General features: G+C 38.5%; 1 protein-coding gene across 1 annotated transcript in view; it reads left to right on the top strand.

The window, feature by feature from the left end:
- ctif (CBP80/20-dependent translation initiation factor) overlaps window positions 1–20012 on the top strand; it is a 79962-nt gene that overhangs the window by 13372 nt on the left and 46578 nt on the right. The window contains exons 2-7 of the mRNA XM_087790684.1: window positions 1316–1560; window positions 1749–1808; window positions 5223–5345; window positions 5649–5722; window positions 6789–6893; window positions 6966–7044. Coding sequence (XP_087646810.1) covers window positions 1378–1560; window positions 1749–1808; window positions 5223–5345; window positions 5649–5722; window positions 6789–6893; window positions 6966–7044 — 624 coding nt within the window. The 5' untranslated portion in view covers window positions 1316–1377. The remainder of the gene's footprint in view (window positions 1–1315; window positions 1561–1748; window positions 1809–5222; window positions 5346–5648; window positions 5723–6788; window positions 6894–6965; window positions 7045–20012) is intronic.

Genomic DNA, 20012 nt, shown 5'->3' with positions numbered 1-20012 from the left:
AATTTTGTTAATCCTGGGAAGATGGACCGTGTCCATGCTATTGCTAATCATTTATGATAAGATCACAGTCCAGTGTGTAATGTATTTAGTTTACATAAGTCATTCATCATCCTTCATAGTAATCCTTAGTCTTGTCATTTATTAAACTATTTCAAATGAAATAAGCGATCGTCCGTGGAAAAATCTTCAGTTTATTGAGTAATAATGTGTTGATGACTCTTTGAGATATTTAGCACAAGATTGAACTTATTTGTTTCTGGCTCCACCCACTGTTAGAACAATGTTATTGCAACAGTGTGAACTGTTGTTCTCGTTCCCTGCGGCCACAAGGATTTTGTTTGTTCAGAAGAAGTGTACTTGAAACATTTTTAAAGTTGATGGAGTTGTTATCTAGGATTCATGGAATTACTTAAATATATATCGGTTGTATTTAAAAATGTGAAACTTTGAATTATTTAATTTAATTGTTGTTGCTTTTTTTTAAATGTATTTTTATTTTATTTTATTGAATAATTAAATTAAATAATTCCTAAATTGAAGGTATATTTAATCTTAATATCTTAATTTAAAAAAATCTATTATTTTAAATACATTTTCTAAATTCAACATTCTTTTTAACTGTAGCCTTTTAAAATTCAGTATTAAAAAATGTTGGGACTGTGGCACCATTATACCAACAATCCTTTTTGTGTTTAATGTCAAAGGATATAAAAGAAAAAATATTGAATTTGAAATATGTATTTATTAACTTATAATATTTTATGTGTAAATTAAATACAATTTTTGAAAATATTCACTTTCGAATTCAATAATTTAAAATACTTAACTATTCAATATAGAAATTATTTAATGATTATTCCAAAAAAAAACCCAAATTATTTAAAAGAATGTTTAAATATGAACCGTTCAATATTCTTTGGTCCCTTTTCAAAATTCTATTTCAACGTTTATTTCAACCTCTTGATAGTTTTTATTTAATTAAAAACCGCTTAAATTCCACACGTCTTCTCTGGTGCGATGCAGAGTAACTCAATCTTCTGGTTTTCCTCGACTCTTCCACGCCGTGACTTTTGTACGCCGTGGCGATGCGGCGTCGGGTTTCGTAACGGAGGTACGACGAAGATGACTCACCTTTAAACCGGAGAGCAGCGTGACGGCAGAAACGTTTAATAACCGCGAGTGTATTTTTAGACGAGGCGTCGCGTCGACTGCGGCACCGATCTCTGGAAATGATTTAAGACGTGGGGAAAAATGTAGTTTTCGCCTCCAGATCTCCGCTCACCCCTCTTCCGGTCTCTCCTCCTCCCTTGCGTAGGTCACTTTGCCTCCCCCTCCTCCCCCCCGCCTCCCCCTCCAGCCACCGCAGCGCTGGTTGTCATGGAGAACTCTTCGGTGGCATCTGCATCCTCGGAGGCTGGCAGCACTCGCTCCCAGGAGATCGAGGAGCTGGAGCGCTTCATCGACAGCTATGTGCTGGAGTACCAGGTGCAAGGCATTCTGGGAGACAAGCCGGACGGAGACCTGGAGCTGAACTTGGACAACAGCCACAAGATGTCAGAGGTGGGTTTGAGACGAGCGAGAGATGGTGTTGTTGACACTGCAGGCGGGAGGGAAGCTGCAACAACATGCGGGGTAGATCCACGTTTAAATGGATCTTTTTTTAAACAACAGGATTTAGAAATGGTTTCTGATGCTTGTTTGTGATCCTGATCTACTTCCTAACATTCCTCTTTGCTACTTTCCTCCAGTGGACGGACGACTACAGCGACAAGAAAGAGGGCAGTTGGGGACGAGGTTCATCCAAACCAGTGAGTTCACGACTGATGAGTTTGCAGTTGTACAATTTGAAGGTTTTATTAGTTGAGTCTAAACCCTTATTGCTGACCAACGAATCCACATGGTAAGCTAGCTTTATGTTCTTTTTTTAATTAGCTTATTCTAGCTAGCGCTGGTTTACAACTACCATTACCTGCTCTGATAACTTTGATGAAATGTCAGCTAAAGTGTTGATTTAAGTGTGTCTAGAAGTGTGTGACTCAGTCTGTTTTTGTTCAAAACTCTCTTTTCGTTGAATTGTTGACATTAGAAAATTATCTGAAAGCCCCGCCCACTGAAAACACTTTCTGGAGATTAAATCGTGTTTACCGTAACCACACCCACTCTACTGTGATTGGTCAAGCGTGGAGGTTTGTCACCGCGCGTCATCAATCCCGGAAGTCTCAACCTCCAAGGGACTTGCCATTATTACATTAATGTTAATGGACTCTCGTAACCTGTCGTTCGCCCAGATTTCAGAGCAACTTCTTAAAGTAATAAGTTCAAAAGATGGTCGTGATGAGAGACTTACTGTATCTTGGAAATTAATTCAACATTTATTACATGTGAGCCCGGAGAGTTGACGTTTTTTAATGGACCTAAAGATCTTTGCTCTGAATCTAGAAAATATGTTATTAAGGGAAAATAAAGTCCAGAGCTGTGTCTCAAATCACATACTTGCGTACTCAAAGTTAGTATTTTTAGTGTGTTAGTGCGTCTCAAGTCTTAGTATGCGAAATTTAGTGCGCCCTGCACACTACATTGTCACTAAAACGCCCACAAAACTGAGTATGGATCGATGGACACTATCTACCCTAAACGGCTCCATCTTAGTGACGTTGTAAACGGAAGTTACGTCAAATATATATACATATGTATATACATACAGGTGTATTTTCAGCAGCAGTAGGAGGATGACACGTCTTCGGTGCTGATACAGGCGTAAATATCTCCCGAATATTTCGATTCTCATATTTTTTCTTTATTTCTTCTTCCAAACTTACCAAACGTGCTGCCAGCAGGTGGCGATAGTGTTCCAACAGCTAGTTGAAATCAGTGTTAAATAGTCGTAGAAGAAGAAACTGTTGCGTCATTTCCTGTTAGTGCGAAGCAGCAGAGTTTGATTCGAGACATACTATCTGTGGAGAATTAGTTACTAGTTAGTACGTACACTATCCTGATGCAAACTTACTTCTAGTATACTAAGAGAAGTAAGTGATTTGAGACACAGCACAGGTGCAGCGAACCAGCGTGAGCTAATAACTTTAGACTTTCTTTATTGTCATTGCACAGAAGAACACAGCAGTGAAAAACTGGCAACGAAATGTCGTTGCTTGGCAACCGCTTAAAACACAGCATTTGGTGATTGTATAAATATAAATATTAATAAGTTGTAAATAGTGCAATATAATATAAACATAATAAATAAATGTTTTTAATATTGCATATAGTGAATGAATAAAAAATTATAGATATAAGTAAAACATGTGTGTATATATATATATATATATATATATACCGTAAATTCCGGACTACAAGCTACTACTTTTTTCCTACACTTTAAACACTGCGGTTTATACTACGGTGCGGCTTATTCATTTTTTTTTCGTGGCGGGAAAACCATTTTGCTCAGCAACAGTAGACCAATAGAATGAATGAGTAACTTTGTGGCAGCAGCTCCCTCCCGACTACGAGGAGAAACTTACTTCATTCCGCACATTCACTCAAACAAAGATAGCGGAGAATTCCATCGGGCCAGATGAAATCATAAATATGGATGAAGTACCTCTGACGTTTTGTAACGGACCTTCTCACATAACTCCTCGAGAGATCGTCACACACACATTCTTCATGGGGTGGAGCTCTGGTGCGGACTTGGTGACCCTCCAGAGTGACAGCATTAATTCTAACAACACTGACCACACATGAAGCCGTTATAGAAGTTAATCAAAATATATTTACTTGATAACATTTAACAAAAAGCCCTCCTTAAAGGAGGATCAATCAAACATGAACAAAACAACGAACAGCCACGACACCCCACAGTCAAATCCCCGCGATCAGTGTCCAATGTTCGAGTCCATTATTGTCCAGAAAAAAGGCTGCGTTAAGTGAATCCTAGGTGAGGCGCAGAGACGCAGGACGGCCCGCCGTGAATTCGCGTTTATCCGCGCAATCACTGCGTTACGATCAGGTGGAAAAAAGCAAACTACTCATCCGTGTTGCCGGCGTGATGAAGAAATAATTCCCCGGTTGAAGGACACGGACAGTTTGTCCACCTGCCTCGTGCATTTGTCGCTGGTTCCTCGGACTGTAAATATCTGAACAATGCTTAAGAAGAATAACACTGTGCTTTATTTATTTAAGTGTAAGAAATGGACGTGAATTACCGGTAGTTCATTTTTTTGGATGTTTAAACCTGCGGCTTAAAATCCGGTGCGGCTTGTATAATTACAAAATTGATTTTCTTTCTAAAATTTGAGCATGCGGCTTTTAATCGGGTGCGCTCTGTAGTCCGGAATTTACGGTGTATATATATATATATATATATATATATATATATATAAATACAACAAATAAATAATGTTTTTAAATGCAGTGCATTGCTTTACAAAACACAAACGTACAAATGTACTTAACAAACACAAAATGTAGCCGAACTTGTTCAGTTTTAACCTCCATATAACCAGATTCATTACCACAATTGAAGCTAGAAATCCTTTTCATCTTCATCTGCTGACATTTGACTCTTCTCTTGAATTTAATCTGTTCAGTCCATTTGCTATTAGCTAACAACAGAATAAATTAAAAGCAGAATTTCTCCTGTTAAAATCCCTGAACGGAAGTACTGTAAACGAGGCTGGTTTATGGGAATTAAGGAAGTATGTAGTTCATTATAATTTATACCTTTCAAGAATACATTGAAAATCCAAGACTTGAAGATGAGAAAAGAGTCTTCATTCTTCATCCTTGTGCTTTTATTTTATTTATTCATCTTTTAAAGAAATTACAACTAAAACTCCTCTTTATTATCATATTAACTGTGAGAGATAATTGATTATAATGATTCATAAATACTGTCAAATATTATCATCCTATAATCATAGAATTGTACCCTTTAAAAAAAAACTCATCAGTACATGTATATATTGTTTGGACTGTACTCACAGGTTTAAGTTTGGTTTGATCTATAAAGTAGTGAAGTTTATTTACGGGATTTATTGCCTGTGAAACATGAAACAATCGAACATCACAATCATTCATCCCCTCATATGTTCATTCATTTGTACATTTATTAAAATGTACTTCTGTGCTCTGGGAAAACAGCTGAACCAGTAGACCTTCAAATGTAAATCCACTAAGGTCTTTTAGAAAAAAGATTAAGAGAATTTTGTCTCCCCCTGCAGGACGAATGGGAACACAGCAGCAATGGGAGCACAGGTTCTAGGCCAAGTTCAGGATCCAGACCCGGTTCTGGCTCTCGCTCTGGCAGCCGAGGCCGAAACAACCACTTTAAAGGTCCAGCAAAGGTGAAAACACACGTTTGTGTTTGAGATTATCGATGGTTTCTGATGAATGATATCAAAGATCATTAATATTGTTACACACTTTTACCGTTTGGTTAGTTTGGTTAAACTTTTTTTTACATATATCTCTATCTCACTGGATCTTAATATTTTTATTACATTTTTTTCATTCATTTACTGTTCTTAGAAAGTTAATATTGTGTTTGAAGTTATTGTCGGGGTTAATAATGGACCAAATGGGGAATAAAAGCTTTTTAAAATATGATTTAAAAAAATGTTTCTTACCTTCCTGCTGTTCTATTCCAGAACGGGAACAGAGACGTCGCCTTTGACATTTTAGGAACAGACATATGGGCCGCCAACACCATGGACTCGCTCGGGTATGTCACTGTAAATCTTTATATAATCACAGTGACTTCACATGTTTGTTTCCCAGCTTAGGAAACCATAGATGTTTACGTTGGTTTCCTCTCACAGTCTCAGACATTTTGAATTTATTTGAACATAAGCAGAAAACAATAGGGGTTAAACTATTGCGCTTTTTAAAAAAAATAATTTCAACTTGGTTATAATGAAAAAGGCTTTAATATTTTTTTTCCATTTTTTGATTTAAAATTAAAATGGAAATATTCACGCTAGTGCTTTTTTTTTTCATTGCTATTTAAATACCGGCAGTCATTACGTCCTTCCCAGGTAGATAAACAATTACATCCTGTGATGACTAAGGACGAGAGGATACAGTGAGTCCAGCAGCTTTTAAAGCTGATATTTGGACATATTTTGGTTAGAAAACAAATGAAATCAGTTACGACTTCGTCAAGAGTCATGTGGTCTGTGAATTCTACAACACCAGAGTCAAGTACTCGACAATACTACACATATATACTTGTTACTTTAGTATCACCATATCGTATCATTTCCCCTCTATCATCAGACATATCGTATTGCCTGATTCTTATTTCTTGTTCTAGTTAAACTTACGTTGTTTTGTGAAGGAAATTAAATACAGAGTGATTAAGACAAAATGTAGCAATATTTAAAATCAAATTGCTACTTCCTTATATTTAAATATACATTTTCAGGGCCTCCATCACTAAAATATTTTGGCCCCTTGTATGATTAAGTTTAAGAATAGTACACGTATATCGTTGTTCCAACAGTATTGCGATATATCGGATCATATGATCAGATTCTTGTCAATAGAAACCTCTAGAAATGAATCTTCTGGTGTTTTTTTTTCACAAGTTCTTTAATTAAAGTAATATCTATCACGACTAAGTGATGTCCAACGATCGCAGCTCTAGAACCATGCAAGAAAAAAACTTACTAGAACAGGCATCAGAGTTACCATGGTAATGACTTCAGCCACTTCACTCTCCGAACATGTTGTCATATTGACATCTGCGTCGACCAGAGGGTCCAAACTAACCACCGTCCTGGTTCCAGAGGTGCTGGTTGGGACGTGCAGCCGGAGAAGTTGGACTTCAGCCACTTCCACAGGAAACACTTAAGAGGAACGCCAAAGCACCTGCCGCACATCGACAGAGAGGGGTGAGAGTTCTTACCATTTTCAAGTCTTTTTCCTTCTCACTCGCTCATCCGTCTGCGTTTACTCTGTTTCAGGATGAACAGAAATAAGTTTGAGGAGGACGTCGGCATCGACATGAACGACATAGAGAGGTTTCTACCTCACCTCTGCTCTGTAAGTCTTTTTTATTATCCTACACTTGTGTTTTTTAATGAAAATATGTTTTTTGTTCAAGCAAGAGAGCGTTATTGAGAAAGACCGCCATCTAGTGGGGATTTCATATTTGAGTGAACAATCATAGCATATGAACTGAGAAAATGTCTAAAGAAATAAAACCAAGCGGTTCTACTCTAGGCTATGGTTTTAGTGTTTTGTTTGCTTGTCCTCTATCACAATATGGATCATGTTATATCACCATACAGATGGATGGATGGATGGATGGATACACTTTATTGTATTTCTTGATAGAATAACTTGAAAACGTACTATCCAAAATAAAACTAAAACTGCTTACTTTATCTTTCTCTTTATTAGGAACTACCTGTATGTTGTAATGATACCAAAAATTCAGTTGTCGATACGATAAGTACTTTTAAAAAAAATGTAATAGCTTAAAAAAACCTGATTCAAAAGTACCCTCTACTAAGTACAAAACCTATAATCTATCATTTTATTTTCAACAAGAATGGTGATGTCTTTTAAATAAATGTATGTTAGCCAAACCCACAACTAATATAAACAAAACAGTTGTCCAGTAAATTAAATCAATAGAAGAAAAAAGGCGGATTTAATATTTTTCTATCGTCTCTACCATATGTATATCGTCATGTCGCCCACTCTTTATTAAATTAGTAATATTTAATTGCCACAAACTCATTTATTTAGAGATTTAAACTACCATAGTTTTTAAGATTTTATCGAATCAAATAAAGTGTTCTTTCCGATTTCTTCTTATGATGCTCTAAGGGCTTTTGATCATTTTATTGTTCATTTAAACTGCATTAAAAGTAAGATCTTGTTCATTAGAGAAAGAGTTGATGACTCTGTTAAACAAGTGCAAATTACTGACACCTGCAGGTCAGAAGCGAAAGTGAAATATCCGTCGCAAACTAAGGTATCTACCGCCCTCTGGTGGTTTGGCTGGTCAACTGCTGTCTGCAAAAAAAGCTTTACTCCACGAACATTGAAGCTTCAGTTATTTAGGAAAACAAAAACCGATCTAAATTTTTTATAGTTACAAAATGTTGAATTATTTTTGTCTGTTCATAAGATAATCAGTAGAGTTTGTCATCTTTGTTGTAAGACACTTTTTTGTTTGTCTTGATATAATAATTATTTTATGAAAGTGCAAGTCATATCCTGTGTCTTTGATAAACTATGAACCCTGTTAATATAAATAAATTTGCACGACCGGATGTCAGGGAATTGGATTAGCAGCTGTGTTTGTGCCACACGGGTTATTGAGTTTCAGCTTCTCCTCATTTGTGATTCAATGAGTACGAGTTCATTTCTCCGGTGTCAGCCACCTTTTCCTCTCCTCCTCCTCCTCCTCGTGTCAGAAGCCAAAGTGTCTTCCATCCTTCTCTTCCTCCTTCCTTCCCTTCTCTGGGTTTTCAAGCTGCCCTGCAAGACCGTCCGGTTCACACCAGCGGCGGCCATTGTGTAGTCGACCAGCAGAGATGACCATTTCCGCTCATTCAGTGACGGTTAGAAACTCAAATTGGGGTCAAACTAGTTTGTCCGGAATCCTGGGGAATGTCTTGATGACTTTGAATGTAGCAGAGAAATATATTCATTTCACCCGCTGCACCTGTAACAACTTAAATTCTCTATGTTTAATTAAACTGCAGAACCTTCTGAGGTCTTCAGAAGCACTGACACAGGACAGAATTTAGTTTTACTCGTGTAAAATTCTACTCCGTCGATTGTCTGTCCGAGCTTTATGAGAGGAAGTGTCTCTGAGCAGGAGAAAGTAGAGCAGGTTATCTACTTATCACTAATGTTGGCAGCTTTCCTAGTGTTTGTGATGAAGTGCCCTTAAGCAGGAGTCCTTGTTGGCTCCGTCAAGCAAGCTTTTGCCTCAAATCGACCCACAAAAACCCAGATATTCCTTGATATGAGACGCGGTACTGCCATCCTTCCATTGAAATATATAAAGTAGAAGTAACATTTCCTCAAATTTAAGAAAATACATGCAGAGCTTGTCTGTCAAACAAACAGACCTAAGAGCCATGTGACCATGTAGGGTTGAGTCAGTTTAAGCAACACGACTCTCACAGAGCAGCACTTTTGTTACAACACGTCCCACAGTTGTTGTTTTATGAGCTTATTATGATCGATTATGCCTCATTTTTCACAACTGTCAGTAGATTTCTAGCGATTCTGGCGACGCCATGTGGCCAAAACTGAAAACTACAGCAACGATAAATTACTGAACTGTTAAAAAATAGTCGTTATACACGAGTACGAAACTCCTGTATTATAAATATATTTTTAAAAGCAAAAAGAGGAAAAGCATAAAGTTTAAACCTAAAACATAAAATGCCTTCAACCACTGCATCTATACGCACTGCCATGAAAAAAACGGATAATACGTTTTTTTATAAGATTAAATACAAATAAAAAGAATAGATTCATAGCAGCAAACAAACGAAATTCTCTTAGTAAAAATGTAAGTAGATTATATTGTTTTAATAGTAAGATTTATTAATAACAAATAGTTGATAGTGACGTGTTAGTGATGGTGTTTGTGTTTATATGTTTATAGGCAACAACATCTATTATTCAACCATTACAATACAATATCCCGAAATCCTTCTAATTATAATGTAAGATGAAAAAGCCACAGAGGTGATCTTGTGTTTAGCAGTTTTTCTGGGTATTAGAAAAATGGAACTGCAGCTTTATAGATGTATTAGTGCTTTTGCTGCCATCTGCTGTCAGCTTGATCTAATTACGCCAATGTTTATTTTTGATCTTGTTTCGCTTTAAAATATACAAATGCAATTGTTAGAGTAATTGAAATGCAACAACAGTGGGTAAAGAATTAAAACATCAAGTCTCACTTCACTATATTCCCTTCATTCTTCGTCATGTTTGAAACCGGTGTGTCGGCGTTTACACGTGTCAACGGTGACACGAATAATAAATCATAACCGTTGAGAAAAATCAATAACCGTTTACACGTCTTTTTTTCCCTTCATACTTCTGAACCTCCTCGCAGAGCGAAGCCAAGCTGCTGTCAGCCAATGACGTGTGTGTGTTTTGGTCATGTGACGTGGCAGCTGAGAGAGAGTTGCCAATAAAGTTACGAGTCTGTGACAGCGACAACTCAAGCTTTTACGAACAATCGTTAAAAGATACGATAGAGTACAGCCGTAATTTCTTACTACTATACTTGTAAATATTGCGGCTTTGTAATATTTCACCGCAAGGCTCTACTACAATTAGTACAAATGCCTTGTGGTGAGGCTGTGTGGCTTTTTACCAACATCTTTGACAGATTTTTGAGCACTGTGCGTCACATTAAATGGGTGTGTGTAAGTACAACCGAAAATAATACAAATATATATTTGAGTGAGTCTACAAGAATAGGGTTTGTCTGATAACTACTGGAAGGGCTTTGCTGTAAAGCAATTACATTTCCTCAGTGGCCACTTTGAGAAAAAGGAATAAACATTAAGTAATAAAGTGGAGCTAAATATACTAAAGTATTATTATATTGTATTTTACATAACTTTTTTACTTTTCATTTTAAATCTCACACAAATGTACTTTTTGTCAAATATTCTTTTTATATTCATTTTTGAAGGGTAATAAATCGTCATGATACATGCAAAAAAAAAGGACAAAAACAAAAAACCCTATAGTTATATTTAGAGACCAGTACTAAATACTAGCTAGAAATACAAAATACAATATTTAGTATTTCAGGGCCACGTCGATACAGTCAAAGTGACAATTCTCTTTAATAGGATAAGGAGGGGTTTGAATGGAGACAGAACCATCTGATGGTTATCTATTAAAATTGAAAGTAGAAAGAACATGAATCACCGATTACACAATAGTTTCGAAGCTTCGATCGCATGTGTATAAAGAATTGTAAACGTTGACATCCCTACTTCCCACCATCCATCCCTGCTGGAATAATTATTGGATGGATTACCGGATCTTCTACGTCCACATATGCTGTCGTCAAAATACCTCCTTTCACTCCTTCTTGTCAAACCGTATCTATTTATTCAAGCATCCATTCAACTCCTCGTTAACCGTAATTCACGCAAACGTTTTCCACCTAATAAACTTCCTCACCCCGACTCGAGTCCTCCCCGGGCCGCGGTGCACTGTACGGAAAAACCACATCATCCGAAGTCCCGGCCCACGTCGAGCACTTCCTGCCAACGTTCACTTCCCCTCTTCAGGAGCCAGAGCTCCAAGTATGCGTGATGTGGAAAACATCTCTGTGCGAGAGCGAGGAGGACGGAAGAGCGAGGAGGACTTCCTGTCCGTCGCCCCCTCGGTCGCTCTTGAACCTTCGTGCCCTTTCTTACGGGGTCAAGGTCAAGGGTCGGCAATCTCTATTGTGCGAAGAGACATTGAAGATGGCGAACTTAAGACTCACTCGGAGCTGCAGTTGAAAGATAAACTGAATATTTCAATAAAATGCATTATTTAAAAAAAAAAAAAACAAGGTTGAAGAGAAAAAAAAAATTATGAAGCTATAATAAGCTATAATGTTCTAATAAAACATCATTTTTAAACTGATGGCGCCACCTACTGACCTCTGAACAACATGACACTGTTTGATGAAGCTTCATGAAGTAATTAAGCAAGTAGGTAATTTATATTTATATAGCGCTTTTCCAGACCAGGGTCACAATCTTTGCGTTTGATGGAGTCTACTGACTCCTTTAAGAAACATCTTAAGACGTTTCTATTTGTTCAGGCTTTTCCTTGATTTTCTGGAACTCCTGTGTTGTTCTCAGTATTATCTTGATCTTTAAAGTATGTACTTTTTTGAGTATTGTTTTGATTGTTAAAGCGCTTTGTGACCCTGGTCTAGAAAAGCGCTATATAAATAAATATTACTTACTTACTTACAAAGCGCTTAAACAATCAAAACAATATTTAATAAAATATATACTTAAAGGTCAAGATAGCACCGAGAACAACACAGGAGTTCCAGAAAATCAAGGAAAATCACAAATAAAACTGTCTTAAGATGTTTCTTGAAGGAGTCAGTAGATCATCAAACACAGATGTTTCTTGAAGGAGTCAGTAGATCATCAAACACAGATGTTTCTTGAAGGAGTCAGTAGATCATCAAACACAGATGTTTCTTGAAGGAGTCAGTAGATCATCAAACAGAGATGTTTCTTGAAGGAGTCAGTAGATCATCAAACACAGAGATGTTTCTTGAAGGAGTCAGTAGATCATCAAACACAGATGTTTCTTGAAGGAGTCAGTAGATCATCAAACACAGATGTTTCTTGAAGGAGTCAGTAGATCATCAAACACAGATGTTTCTTGAAGGAGTCAGTAGATCATCAAACACAGAGATGGTTCCAAAGCTTAGGAGCAAAAGCCTGGAAATATATATAGCATAATTTGTTGGAATCATTAAAAAATGTTGCTTCTTTGAAATGTTTATCTCTTAAATCTCAATAAAGATATTAAAAAAAAGTGGAGGAACTGTCTATACTCAACAGTCAACCACTGAAAAAGTGAAATCTGTGTGAATAAAATGGCTAATATCTGTTCAAAATATAGATTTTCTTCCTCTGCAAATGTCCGAGCATTTGTTCTCCAGACTATAACTAATCATCTCCGTCTGAAGTGTGTTCACGCAATTATCGTCCGACGCGTAAATGTCATGACGACGCTCTCGCCGATGAATCCTCGTCTCGACTCTTTAGCTCGCGACTGTAATTTCTCGGCGAGCGCATAATGAGGCGACGCTTCAGACGTCCGTCTCCCTCGCGGCGTGACGGGCTCGTCCGTCGCCTTCATCGTCTCGTCCGGACGTCAGTGTTGTGACAGCCGACGCTTCGGTGTGCGTGGGATGTCGTCGACGCTTTTGTTCGATTGTTCTGAAAGCGACACAAACTTTTTCTCCTCGTGGGGTTTGTGTCGGAAGAGCTGAAGCTACGTGTTTTGTAGCGCGAGGTTAATTGGGTTTGATTCTGAAATCTCATCTGGTTTTTGTACAATTTGTTTAGGAAAGCAACGTGAGTTAAATCTGGCTGTCAAGGTGACATATTGAGAAGTATTTGCTCATTTCTTTGCTGTAAAAAGCCAGAAAAAGTGTTAAAAGAAACGATAAATCCTTGTTCCTACAACATCGTAAAAATCGTATCGTCACAGATGATAGTCTTTCTTCAACTGTAAAGTACCTTGAGATAACTTTGTTATGATTAGACACTTTAAATCAAATTGGATTGAATTGATACGTATCGTATCGTCAGATTATTGCCAATACACAGACCTAGTATTAATTAAATAAATAAATATATTATCATGCAGTTCTTTTAAAATACCCCTGTAACACTTGCTTGTTCTGGCCATTATAAAGACACTGTTTCTTTAGTAAGTAAGTAAGTAATTTTTATTTGTATAGCGCTTTTCTAGACCAGGGCCACAAAGCGCTTAAACAATCAAAACAATATTCAATAAAGTATATACTTTAAAGGTCAAGATAAAACTGATAACACAACAGAAGTTCCAGAAAATCAAGGAAAAGCCTGAACAAATGAAAACAAATAAGTGGCATCACGTATAGCGGATCACAAACACTTGCCGGAGCCAAGGTCTTAAGCAGGCAACGACATGATACGATGGATTCATTAACAAAAACCTCACATGAACAGAAACTGGAAGCTAGATTAGAACCCTGTTTTTTTTTTCTACACCAAGAAATGGGTGAAAGAATGTTGTACTTTGTTTTAAAATAAGCAATAAAAACACCTTCACAGATACAGAAATATGTTTTGTTGCGTTTTAAGTCCTTGGCTCCGGGTTTTGTAAAGTGTTTGTCTTCAGCCTTTTGTTTCATTTTTCGATAATTAAAAATAGTAAAGCTTCAGGTTGAGACTACAGGTGTGAATACAGGGTCAACGGTACCTTATACTGTGCTACTGTAGTAACGAGGATATATAATAATAATAATAATAATCTCTATTTATATAGCGCCTTTCTAGACTTGTGTAGTATCGTCGAGTACTTGACTCTGGTGTTGTAGTATTTACAGACCACATGACTCTTGACGAAGTCGTAACTGCTTTCAATTGTTTTCAAACCAAAATATGTCCAAACATCAGCTTTAAAAGCTGCTGGAGTCACTGTATCCTCTTGTCCTCAGTCATCGCCGGGATCTCGCAGGATTTCATTGTTCCTGTAGTTGCGGAGGACGTAAAGACAGGCATCACAGATAGCAGATCACACTTGCCGGAGCCAAGGTCTTAAGCAGGCAACGGCATGATATGATGCATTAACACAAAGCCCACATGAACAGAAACTGGAAGCTAGATTAGAACCCTGTTTCTTTCTTCTACACAGAGAAATGGGTGAAGAACATTTGTACTTTGTTTTAAAATAAGCAATAAAAACACCTTCACAGATACAGAAATATGTTTTGTTTGCGTTTTAAGTCCTTGGCTCCGGGTTTTGTAAAGTGTTTGTCTTCAGCCTTTTGTTTCATTTTTCGATAATTAAAAATAGTAAAGCTTCAGGTTGAGACTACGGGTGTGAATACAGGGTCAACAGTACTTTATACTGTGCTACTGTAGTAACAAGGATATATGTGTAGTATTGTCGAGTACTTGACTCTGGTGTTGCAGTATTTACAGACCACATGACTCTTGACGAAGTCGTAACTGCTTTCATTTGTTTTCAAACCAAAATATGTCCAAACATCAGCTTTAAAAGCTGCTGGAGACCACTGTATCCTCTCGTCCTCAGTCATCGCCGGGATCTCGCGGGATTTCATTGTTCCTGTAGCTGCGGAGGACGTAAAGACAGGCATCACAGATAGCAGATCACACTTGCCAGAGCCAAGGTCTTAAGCAGGCAACGACATGATATCATTCATTAACACAAACCCCACATGAACAGAAACTGGAAGCTAGATTAGAACCCTGTTTTTTTCTTCTACACAGAGAAATGGGTGAAAAACATTTGTACTTTGTTTTAAAATAAGCAATAAAAACACCTTCACAGATACAGAAATATGTTTTGTTGCGTTTTAAGTCCTTGGCTCAATAATTAAAAATAGTAAAGCTTGGTGTGAATACAGGGTCAACGTTACCTTATACTCTGCTACTGTAGTAACAAGGATATATGTGTAGTATTGTCGAGTACTTGACTCTGATAATAACCGATAATGCAAACCTGAAACCCAAAAAGAAAATATATTTTCCCATCAGGGGCTGTATAACATTCTCTAGGATGGCAGGATATTGTGGAACTGTAGGATATATGTGTAGTATTGTTGAGTACTTGACTCTGGTGTTGTAGTATTTACAGACCACATGACTCTTGACAAAGTCGTAACTGCTTTCATTTGTTTTCAAACCAAAATATGTCCAAACATCAGCTTTAAAAGCTGCTGGAGTCACTGTATCTTCTTGTCCTCAGTCATCGCCGGGATCTCGCGGGATTTCATTGTTCCTGTAGCTGCGGAGGACGTAAAGACAGGCATCACAGATAGCAGATCACAAACACTTGCCGGAGCCAAGGTCATAAGCAGGCAACGACATGATATGATTCATTAACACAAAGCCCACATGAACAGAAACTGGAAGCTAGATTAGAACCCTGTTTCTTTCTTCTACACAGAGAAATGGGTGAAGAACATTTGTACTTTGTTTTAAAATTAGCAATAAAAACACCTTCACAGATACAGAAATATGTTTTGTTTGCGTTTTAAGTCCTTGGCTCCGGGTTTTGTAAAGTGTTTGTCTTCAGCCTTTTGTTTCATTTTTCGATAATTAAATATAGTAAAGCTTCAGGTTGAGACTAGGGGTGTGAATACAGGGTCAACGGTACCTTATACTGTGCTACTGTAGTAACGAGGATATATGTGTAGTATTGCCGAGTACTTGACTCTGCTGTTGTAGTATTTACAGACCACATGACTCTTGACAAAGTCGTAACTGCTTTCATTTGTTTTCAAACCAAAATATGTCCAAACATCAGCTTTAAAAGCTGCTGGAGTCACTGTATCCTCTTGTCCTCAGTCATCGCCAGGATCTCGCGGGATTTCATTGTTCCTGTAGCTGCGGAGGACGTAAAGACAGGCATCACAGATAGCAGATCACAAACACTTGCCAGAGCCAAGGTCTTAAGCAGGCAACGACATGATATGATTCATTAACACAAAGCCCACATGAACAGAAACTGGAAGCTAGATTAGAACCCTGTTTTTTTCTTCTACACAGAGAAATGGGTGAAAAAGATTTGTACTTTGTTTTAAAATAAGCAATAAAAACACCTTCACGGATACAGAAATATGTTTTGTTGCGTTTTAAGTCCTTGGCTCAATAATTAAAAATAGTAAAGCTTCAGGTTGAGACTACGGGTGTGAATACAGGGTCAACGTTACCTTATACTGTGCTACTGTAGTAACGAGGATATATGTGTAGTATTGTCGAGTACTTGACTCTGATAATAACCGATAATGCAAACCTGAAACCTAAAAAGAAAAGATATTTTCCCATCAGGGGCTGTATAACATTCTCTAGGATGGCAGGATATTGTGGAACTGTAGGATATATGTGTAGTATTGCCGAGTACTTGACTCTGGTGTTGTAGTATTTACAGACCACATGACTCTTGACGAAGTCGTAACTGCTTTCATTTGTTTTCAAACTAAAATATGTCCAAACATCAGCTTTAAAAGCTGCTGGAGACCAGTGTATCCTCTTGTCCTCAGTCATCGCCGGGATCTTGCGGGATTTCATTGGTCCTGTAGCTGCGGAGGCATCACAGATAGCAGATCACACTTGCCAGAGCCAAGGTCTTAAGCAGGCAACGACATGATATGATTCATTAACACAAAGCCCACATGAACAGAAACTGGAAGCTAGATTAGAACCCTGTTTCTTTCTTCTACACAGAGAAATGGGTGAAAAAATGTTGTACTTTGTTTTAAAATAAGCAATAAAAACTCCTTCACAGATACAGAAATATGTTTTGTTGCGTTTTAAGTCCTTGGCTACGGGTTTTGTAAAGTGTTTGTCTTCAGCCTTTTGTTTCATTTTTCCGTCTCCAAATCCTCTCTCTTCACACAGAGATCAGTCTGCGTCTGTCGGAACAAAAAAAACAAAAAACTTTCAGTGGGTGTACTGTTGCCCACTTGGATCACATTTCTGTGTCGTGGTTGCCTGTTTTAGTGTTCTCGCTCGATACTGGGCCGCTCTCAGAAAAAAAACTGTAATTAATCGCGGATTGATTTCCGGGGGGTTCGACAAACACCCGGAGTCATCCGTGAGAGAGCGAGAGGCAGGGAAGAGGAGAGGTCGGTCTTTCCGAGGAGAAATCCGGTCGGCGGTCGGCGAACAAAGCTCCAGAACAAAGGAGAAGTCTGGAGATGTTACAGACATGTACGTGCTCTTGAGCAGGGCTTCGTCCAGCCTTGAGCCCTGGAGCTGAAACCTCCTCCTCCCGCTGTCCGTCACTTTGGTCCAGCATCCCTCAAACGTCGGTGGGCATCATCGGAGTAATATCCAGAGAGAGGTCATGGAGACTGGCAACCCACCCACCCCCCCACACACACACCCCCATCTCCCTCTTCCTCCCATTGTCTCCCACTGCTGCTTGATTCACTCCATATTTACAGCACAAAAACGGGATTAATCATCTCACACACACACACACACACTCGCTGTGGTGGTGTGACGGGAGAGGTTGGCAGGATTCATCTGTGACTCCACGGGAAAATGCCGACGCCGATATTTGTCATGTTCTGACCCGCGAGTCGGATCCGAGGAACGCATCTACAGCGGATCACTTCAAGGTTTATGAATAGTAGCACTCGTGATGTCGCTGCCCACACTTGTAGGTGTGAGGATGTTCCCGTCTATTCATAAATCCATCGGCGCTTTGAAATAGAATCGTGACGTCGAGTTCATCCCGTCGGCTCGTAGGATCTTTTTTTTGTTTTATTTTTGGAGGATCAGAGTCTTTTCTGTTAAATTATGTTCTTTTTTTTTAAATATAGATGTTGACAAGGTGATTTTTTGTTTTCTATTCTAGACAATTCATTAAAGGGCTACAGTTTTTTGAAATCCCAACTCGTATGTTTCAAACGTCTTCTTCTCCTTATCACGACCATGTTTTCAACTTATTACTTTATAAAGTTTCTCTGAAATCTGGGCGAACGAGAGGTTACGAGAGTCCATTATGACGTAATAACAGCTTCACTCCTCCTCCAGCCACCTGTAATCATGCCCCGCTTTATTTATACAACGAGACCCTTGGAGTTGGAGACTCCTGGTACTGATGACGCAAGGTGACAAACCTCCATGTTTGACCAATCACAGCAGAGTGGGCGTGGTTACGGTCAACACGATTTAATCTCTAGACAAATATAAGTGTTTTCAGTGGGCGGAGCTTAAGATAATTTTCTAATGTCAATATTTCAATGAAAATAAAGTTTTGTACAAACACACACTGATGATTCAACAGAGTCACACATCACTTGAATCTACACATTATCTTATTCAATATACATACACGTTAGAAACACGTCCATCTTCTCCCTGAGTTCATTTTTTTCAGCCTACTGCCATCAGTGTGTAACTAGTGTTGAACGGGTTACTGGATCACTTGGATAAAGTGGTAAATGTACATTTCTTTTTGTTGATATAAGTTTTCATTGTGCGATGAAAGCAGGTTTCTAGAGTTGTCTAGTTTGTTTATTGAAACCAACAATTATCCTCGAATATTCACAGAGCTCTTTCATTTTTGTGCTGCAATAAATATTTCAGCCGATAGATGGCAGCAGTCATTATGTCCTCAGCAGCTACATAAACAATGAGATCCCGGCGATGACTGAGGACGAGAGGATACAGTGGACTACAGAAGCTTTTAAAGCTGATGTATGTACATATTTTGGTTTGAAAACAAATGATAGCAGTTACGAGTCATGTGGTGCAACACCAGAGTCAAGTACTCGACAATACTACACATATATCCTTGATACTACAGTAGCACAGTATAAGGTATCGTTACCCCTGTATTCACACCCCTAGTCTCAACTTGGATCGTCTCGTTCAAGCCGCTAACGCACTGAGATAATTGGTCAGTTCACAGCAGCGTGGACCTCACAGGCAACACACCGTCTGATAGTCGGTACACCGTGCAACATATACTGTACTTTCATCAGCCGCACACACACACAAATACACACCAGGTCTACCTCTGCTGCTGGATGTCGCATGTACTCATTCTATAGGGTCCTACCACCCCCCCGCCCCACCTGCAGTCTCTCTTCGTGACACTTTGATCCCACAATGGCTCCATCTCCCCTGTAGTCAGATCCCCGGGTTCTTTGATGTCGCCGTCGATCCGCCGTGGCCCTCGCATCACTTATTAAATGAGACACGGATGTCAGAGCTTCACATCTTCGCCTCTTATCACCGATCGGCTGCCGTACCTGACTGTGGCGCCTCCGAATCTCCTTCTCTCTCTGGCAGCCTTTGCTTGTAGAGAGAGCGTTACATCAAAAAAAAAAAAAACTAAAATAGGGATCACAGAACACAGGAGGGGAAATCCAATACTAGAGGGATTTTACAGGAAAACAATTTAAGAAGTCCCGGGTGTTAAACTTGATACCTGACGTGAGCGAGAGCGACTCGACATATTCGGAGACGGCAGCAGTCTGTAGGCTCATGCGTGGAAACAAACCTTTGTAACGCAGTTGTGTTCAGGTGATTATTCCATACCTTTTTGCAAATATGTGTTTCAGTCTTTAGAGAGTAAATTTAATCTATAAAGAATATATGAATCTTTAACATTGTATATATATATATATTTATATATTGCTGAGATCAAGTGTGATGATAATTAAAAATAGTAAAGCTTCAGGTTGAGACTACAGGGGTAACGATACCCTATACTGTGCTACTGTAGTAAGGATATATGTA

This window comes from Callionymus lyra, chromosome 5 (genome assembly GCF_982586985.1).
Source record: "Callionymus lyra chromosome 5, fCalLyr1.hap1.1, whole genome shotgun sequence".
In the NCBI taxonomy this organism is placed as follows: domain Eukaryota; kingdom Metazoa; phylum Chordata; class Actinopteri; order Syngnathiformes; family Callionymidae; genus Callionymus; species Callionymus lyra.
Note: the sequence above shows the minus strand (reverse complement) of the source record. Positions and strands in the feature narration are given on the sequence as shown.